The sequence below is a fragment of the Austrofundulus limnaeus genome, unplaced genomic scaffold, assembly GCF_001266775.1.
Source record: "Austrofundulus limnaeus strain Quisiro unplaced genomic scaffold, Austrofundulus_limnaeus-1.0 Scaffold56, whole genome shotgun sequence".
Taxonomy (NCBI): domain Eukaryota; kingdom Metazoa; phylum Chordata; class Actinopteri; order Cyprinodontiformes; family Rivulidae; genus Austrofundulus; species Austrofundulus limnaeus.
Window position 1 is genome coordinate 1,027,382 of NW_013952458.1, and position 7,762 is coordinate 1,035,143.

General features: G+C 38.4%; 1 protein-coding gene across 4 annotated transcripts in view; it reads left to right on the forward strand.

Moving 5' to 3' along the window:
• The window catches only part of ptk2aa (protein tyrosine kinase 2aa), a gene marked incomplete in the record, with an annotated part of 58,107 nt that overhangs the window by 32,058 nt on the left and 18,287 nt on the right, over positions 1-7,762 (forward strand). For 3 of the 4 annotated variants that reach the window (XM_014009274.1, XM_014009275.1, XM_014009273.1), the window contains 5 exon segments: positions 335-452; positions 687-717; positions 1,464-1,528; positions 3,784-3,801; positions 7,272-7,328. In XM_014009274.1, coding sequence (XP_013864728.1) covers positions 335-452; positions 687-717; positions 1,464-1,528; positions 3,784-3,801; positions 7,272-7,328 — 289 coding nt within the window. 4 annotated transcript variants of the gene reach the window in all.

Consider the following 7,762-nt stretch of genomic DNA (forward strand, 5'->3'; position numbering starts at 1 on the left):
CTGCCTCCTACGATATTTGCTATTAAAATGTTCACTAAGTTTATTTATCTTGTATGCACTTTACACTGTCACTCTGCTCTCTTGTTTTCTGCCACTGTCACGGTGTAGAACTCTGTGTTTATTATCCAAACAATGTGAGGGCATTTATTAATACCCCTTATTTTAGTTTATTGTTGTGTAAAGTATTAGATTTATATACAAATTGTTAATGAGAATATTTATTTCTGACCATAGGGGCAGCTGCAGTCCTCCACTGGAAAGTTGTCTTTTCAGAGATGATAGTTCTCTGTAACATGTCTGGTGTGTGTTTGTGTGTGTGCGTTTGTGTGTGCAGCCTCTCACTGTCACCACAGCATCGCTCACCATGGCGGAGAACTTAGCAGACTTGATTGACGGCTACTGTCGCCTCGTCTCAATGGAAACCCACTCATTTATTGTCAGAGTTCAGAAAGGTGAAGTTTCTTTGCCCTCCTTTGTTTCTGGTTCTGCAAAAGGCTTAATTCATTACAACTGGATACTTTTAAATGATRTTAATGTTTATTGTGACTTTTATTTATTTATTCCACATCCAAGAGTTCATAATATGACACATTCTAGTTGTTTTTATCCATTCAAGATTAACTGTGAGTTAGTGTCTTTATGGTCAACTCGCGTTTTTAACCACAGTAAATATTTTTGTCCTCTAGAGGGAGAGAGAGCTCTGCCTTCCCTCCCAAAGTAAGTACAGAAACTTTTCAAACTACCAAAGATCATAATGTCAGATATAATCTCACAGATTAAAGATTTCTTTGATTGTTGTCCACAAGATTTATATCAAATTGAAGTAGATTAGTACAAGCAAAAGCAGGAAACTGTTAACGATACAACGTGGAAAATAAGAGTATTAAACACATTAAAGATTTAAAAGTCATTACATGAGAGTTTTATTTGTTTCCCACAAAGTTCCAACTTTTCTAGGAACAGGTTGTAATTTGACAGCAGGGAGTTCATCATACGTCACTTTGTTTAAGTTCAAACATCAGCTTTCCTTGTGCTTACTTTTCATCTTCAGTCTTCCCCGCTCTCTCTCTGGGTTTCTGGTCTAATAAGGAGATAAGTTTCTGAGCCAGAATGTTTCCACTTTGGGTTTTTTAAACACTCTTAGACTCCTCCTCCGCCTGGGTTTGCTCTCAGCCTGCTCTCATCTGTAGTGTAAGGTTCGTAGTAGAGCTCAGCTGACACAGAAACAGAAACCACGGAAAGAGGATAAATAGAACCACTAAGGATTTATCCACAGATGGTGGGAGTTTTTGTTACTTTTGTAACTGTTTTTTCTATTTCAGAGGTCATAAATCTGCTGGTATGATCTCAATTTGAAATGCATGTTAAGGAAACAATTATTAATTGTGGTAATTTATCTGTTTATTTTTTTGAAGTGGTGCCACTTTTAACTGGTAAATTTAATGTAWTTTTTTCCCTTCCAGACTGTCTAATAATGAGAAAAAGTTAGAAGCAGTCAGGAGTGGAGTTCGAGCGATCTCTGTCTCAGGTAAGACAGAAAATCAACACTAAAACAATCTGAACATGTCTTTTGTTCCAAATACTTACTATTTTGTCCTCTCTGTAGATACTTCCTCCTAACCACTCCTAATACAGTTTGTTTGCATCTTTCCTCCTCGTCTTTCTCGCCGCACTCGTTCTCATCCATTCGCTCGTTTTTTTTTTCCTCTCGCTCTGTGGCTTTTCTGACCGGCCCGATTGGCTGAAGAGCCAGTGACATCGCTGATTCCTWAGCCAACCGAGCCGTGGCGTTTCCTCCTCCCGTTTGTCTTCTGTTCAGATTCTCTGCCCAGTGGTATCCTCGGATCTCATTGGACGGCCACTAGAGAAGCTTGTCCACAAAATTGAGATGTGGCGGAGTAAAAAAATTCACTTTCGACTATTGTGGTTACTGGACATGAAGGAGTCGTAAACTGTGCGCTCTGAGTTTTTTTTAGGGAAAGAAATAACCTTAATTTACAGAAAGTACGTAAACATTWAATTTTTATTGATTGGCTTGGAGTATTATTTTGGTCCTGGATTATATATTTTTTTAAAGTTTAGAACTTCATATGGTGTAATGTTGAGTTAAACTGTTTAAACCATTGCATCACAGCACGCCTCAATTTTTAGTGTCCTTTTTATATAAACGTGGTTTTGTCCTTTTAGCTTGTTGATTTAATTTATTTAGTGTTACATAACTTAAAGTAACCTTTCGTTTATTTCTGCATACAGCTGGTAAAATGCTGACTAAAATTTCTGGAGCACARTTAGTAGAAACATGTGTTTTTGATGGATTAATTATTGTTTTTCTTAAATAATATAAACCTTTTAACCTCTTACATAGGAGAAAAAGTATTTATTGCCTTGTATGCTTTGTTTTGACTAAGAAGTTGTACTAAAGTAGAAAAATGGTACTCAGCTCATTRCATGCCTGCTGCTAAGATCTTTTTTGATTATTTTTGTTCTGTGTGTAAAGTGTTTTAGACAGAGGGRGGCYGTATGTTAGTTAAAATAGCAACTGYCTTGTTGAAATGCAGAGAAGTAACTCAGTAACTCTGCAGCTTTAAAAAAACTCTTCTGGATTTAATCTTATAAATGATTTTTTAATTTTTTTTGGTATGTTGTTCTTGCAACACAACTCTCTGTTTGAAGTGCTGCTCGTGTGACGACCCTAAGGAGACCGTGCGTGACTTCGTGTCTCCATCTGCTGCTTTGGCAGCTGTCAGTGGCTCAGAGCGAGTTTGTGAATCTGGACAGCAGCTGTGTCTTTGTCGACACCGTTTTCTGTTGAAGTCCCTGCACACTATGGACAGACACGAGTGTTATCTCATTAGGCTGCAACTAGTTGGCAAGTTAATGTGAGAAAATACGAAAGAATGTGAGACTCTGCAACTTGTGTGGGGAAATTGAGAAACCCCCCGCCAACATGGCAAGACAATATGGAGACTGATTAAACTAAACTTAGCACAAAAAGTATGGAAATTTGTTTATTTTTTATTGTTTWTTTATTTGTTGTAACAATGCTTTTTATACCATATTTATACCTTAAATGGTGCCACATTTGTAAGGAACATGCATTTGTGGGACGAGCTGTAGAGCTGAGTATGTGGGTTGTGTACATGAAAAATGTGCCATATCTTCTCTGCAAACAGCTTTTTTATCTGTTTTTGTTTTGAGCTTYTGCTACCCCCAGGTGCTGCCAGTCAGGTGCCCACTATAGAAGCATTGTTACAACAAAGAAGAAATCTACCAAACACACATTTCCTTACTTTTTGTGTTAATTATAGTTGTCAGCAGTAGCAGCTCAGTTTTGAAAGTCGAGCTCATTTGTTTTCTACATTTTAGCCTGAAGCTTATCCCTCTGTCTGTGTTCAATAAGAGCACATTGTGTGTATTTTTTTTTACTTTGGTTACAGTGTGGATGTGAATACCTTCTAATTAAAGTTGAGCATATCCACTTCAAACCCATAATCATCACATAACTGTGAAAGTATTCACTATGTTCAGGTAAAAGTTTTGCTTTTAAGTTAGCTACTGTCTAAATAACATTTCAGACAAGAGTTTGAGTTTGTAACTAACTGCTCATGAAGTCCTTGGCCTTTTCAGATCCTGCAGCACCTCCTGTGTTCTTTCAAAGCTTGTCATGCTCTAACCTTAGTTTTTTTTCTCTCTGCTTCTCTGTTTCTCTCCTGCTGCTTGTCTCTTTCTGTCACCCTCCCTCTCTGCTGTCTCGTTTCCTGCATGCTATCCTGGACCTTGCAGAAGATCTTAGTGGGGATGGTAAAGTTACACTGTTTATAAATCTCTCTGTTGTTCTTTCTTACTTGTCCTGCCTCGCCAGCACACTGCACCCTCCTGGGAAAGGGTAGTATGTGTATTTTGGTGTGTGGGTTTAAGTTGATGCTGGCATTCCTACTTCTTTAACAATGCCTCTGTCTGTCTGTGCTCTTATATAAATGCGGTTTAAATGAAACAAATAATTTACTTTATGTGAAATTTTTAGCATTTTGCAGTAATCATCATCAGTTTKAACAACTCCTTTTAGCACTAATGTTTGCATACTTTTATGGCATTGTGTTTTAAGACCTCTGCATTTTTTATTTTGTTGTTTTGAAAGTGGATTACCACAGAATATGTCCGACTTTAACCACAAGAACAACCCGAGAAGCAGAATTTGTAAAACGAGAAGCATTCTGCTTTAACCAAACTTTGGCAAAGCTCTCCCTCGCTTCACAAACACAGCCACACRAACCGTGCACTTGTGCGTTTTCATGTATACACATTTGTGTGCGCACAAAGTGAAGAAGGGAGAGGTTTGCTGGATTCAGGAGCGGGTGCATTCCTGACTATTATGAGCTAGCTAGATCCCACACAAAACACTCATATTCTGTTTTCTGGAAGCCGATGGGACGATGGAGAAATGTTGTTCCTTTGTAGAACATCTGCAGGATGAAAGAAACAGTGGTCTGTTCAGTAAAACTGGACAATCCTCTTAAAATTGTCTAYTGAATATGTTAGAAACTATGTCATCTTGTTAAAAATGTCAAAAAACCATTAGAAGCTCAATCTAAAAYGTATTTTTTGTTTTTCGTTAAGACTTTTTGGGGTTTAAGTTTCTTATTTTTTTAGACAACAAAGTATTAGTGTTCCTCATCCCATCATATGAATTTGTAAGTGGTGCAGTTATCATATTTATGCGCGCATAATGCAAAAAATGCAACCCCTAAAATCATCCTTAAAGGGGACCTATTATGCAAAATTCACTTTTTAAAGGTTTTTTTTTACTCAACTTTGGGTATGTACTTCTTAATAAACAGTCCTAGGACCAAAAAATGCACCCAGGGGCATATTTACTGTAAGTAAATGTATTTTTAATGTATATTAACGACAAGTTTTATACCATTTTGTGATGTCACAAGCCGTACGACAACCCACCGGAACCTGCGTTCAGCCCCTTACCTAGCAACCCCCAGGTGAGACTCCACCTCCTCAGAATAAAAAAGCCATCACGGTTGTTGTTGTGCAATGTGTAGCTCAGTTCACAACAAGCCTCCAATAGGACAATGGGTAGAGTGTTGGACCAGAGAGTGGGAGACAAGGGTTCGAGACCAGCACGTCACAATTTAATTATTTATTTATTTTCATTCATTATGAACACGTTTTCTCATGTACCTCTATTGTTTAGCTTATTAAAGCCTTGTCAAAGCCTATTTGTTCGAGTTTCTGAGGTATTTTGACTGCTGCTGCTCCGTGCTCTGGTAACAGCATGCAGAGTGAGCGCAGAGCAGAGGAGGGGGAGAAAAAAAAGAAAAGGAAGCTGTGACCACGACTCTGCCTCTGGGTCTCATATGGATGTACAACGGAGCTTCTGCTATTATTAGCCATGCTAAGGTAAATGCTGGCTTTGGAGGGTGGAGTTAATGTCAACAGATTTTTGGAGGGCGTTACCAACAGAGCTCATTAACATAAACAGCTCTTCTGAACGRAAGTCAGAGCAGGCAGAACTAGAAAATGAGAAATTTTATTATCTGAGAATTATTTTGTGCATTAAATTGAATGAACATGGTCTGGATAGCCCACAGACATAACATAAAAATTTCTAGGACCCATAATTGGTCTCCTTTAAAGTGGGGGAGTCGTATTATACATAGGAGTGAATTTTGACCAGTTTTTTCTAATGAATAAATGTAAAAGTTTTCTGATTTATAACTGAAATATTGTGTTGCGTGGGATAAATCATCATTATTTCTCCCTCTGTCCTCTCGCACACCGGAGTCAAACCTTTTTATTATTTTTTATGTTTTTAATGTATTTTGAAGCATGGTGCAGAGATGAAAAGAAGACAGACGTCAGTTGCATGCTTGGTTGCTCAACAGCACCAGACGAGCTGCTCTTCAAAGCTGCTCCWTCTTGCTAATTTAACAACCGTCTCTTTCTGTCGGAATTTGTTTCCCCATCAGAGGGTACTGAAAAATCCTGAAGTCTGTTTGAAATTAGGGGTTGCATTATACACGAGGATTCCATTTTTATGCTTTTTAAGCTAAAAAAAAAAAAAACGTGGTCTCATTACACATGCATAAATATGATGTAAAAAAATGAATGATTGGAAGTCGGAATAAGTTTGCAGAAAACAAGTTGATTCTCTTCTAAAAAGCTTTATTAAGACTCTCCTCAGTCAGCTCACAGCGTGTCAGTCAGGCAGGGCCTGAGATKTCGAGATCATGGTTCTTATCAGAATCATAACAAAAACAAACCCTTTCAGGAGCAGCTGCTGTTCAGGCTGCCCTAAAAATATAATGAATGAATTACCCTCTGGAAGTCACATGTACATAAACCTGGGGGCACCCCAGGGGGCGGTACCTTTTACGTCAGACATTGGAAAATAAAACAAACTTTGCCGTATTGATGGAAACCTACAGACTCTCTTTCTGTTTAATCATATGAAAATACAAGAAGTATCCTGAATTCAGTTAATTAAGCTCAAAATTTCCTTCAACTGTATTAATAATTTAATGTTTAATTGTCATCATCAGTTATCCTGCCTCATTGGTTTTACTGACCAAATCAGTAAAAGTTACCTTCATTTTTTTATCCTTTTTAGAAGAAATAAATCCATCTCCAGTTAAATTTACTGATGCGTTCCCACAGAACCTGTTTAATCACGAGCCGAACTGTGAGAGGAATGTTCAGGACAACAGATGTTTGGATCTTGTTTCCAACAGCTGAGTTTGATTTTATTTTAAATGCCACCATCTGGTCAGGATAAACTCGGTCCATCTTCCACGTTCCTTCTCCTCTCTCTGTCTATTTGTTTCACTTTCCACATATTTGATACTAACAACTACTAGTTCACTTTCTYTGTGATCTTCTTCGTCTTAAAACTTTCAACTTTGTTTCTTTTCTTGTTTCAGCTTCAGTTTTCTGTTTCTTATTTCGGTCTCTTTTTTTTTTTTTTGGTTCCTCGTCCACTCCTCCGCCGCAGTAAACTCCCTGCAATCCAGCTGCTCTCGCAAAGACAGATATTCACAACACATGCTCCGCTGACATTATCTGCCAAGTGTTTGTGTGAGAAAAGAGCAGGCGGGAGGGGAGGAGGGACAGTGAGGAGCTACGTGGGTGTTATTTTGCGCAGGACGTTTAGCTTCATCTCTTAAGTTTTCTGTGCTTTTGTGAATTTAAATAACGTGACTCATATTTGTCTGTTTGTTTTTTCTTGTGTCATTTATATTTGTGTCTGTCCAACATTGCAGAAACTGATGACTATGCAGAAATAGTTGATGAAGAGGACACATACACCATGCCCTCCAGTAAGTAAGCCGTTTCATGTTTTGCTGAGCAGAAAGCATACTTCAGGATCGCTAAAAATAAAGAGCAAGCCTCACTGTTATTACTTTGTCAAATGCCTCCATCCTCGAGCCAACGTCCATTTCTTTCTGCTACCTAATAATCAGATTGTGGCGTGAGTCATTTCCAAGCAGCGCACTCACTCAACGAGCAACGGGGGCCGCATTAAACCAAAAATTATGTATGTAACTACGGTTCTATGAATCCTGAATGACCGCCAGAGGGCGGTGCTAAAAGCACTGAATGACTAATACCAGCGATGTCACAAGGAATCCTGAGCACCTACCTCACTGAGAAGGCCCAGAGGACCCTTGAAAAAGAACCGTCCCAAAGGGTGAGGAGAAGCCACATTCACATTATAAAATCTAGTGAATGTGCTTGAAGAAGACCATGATTC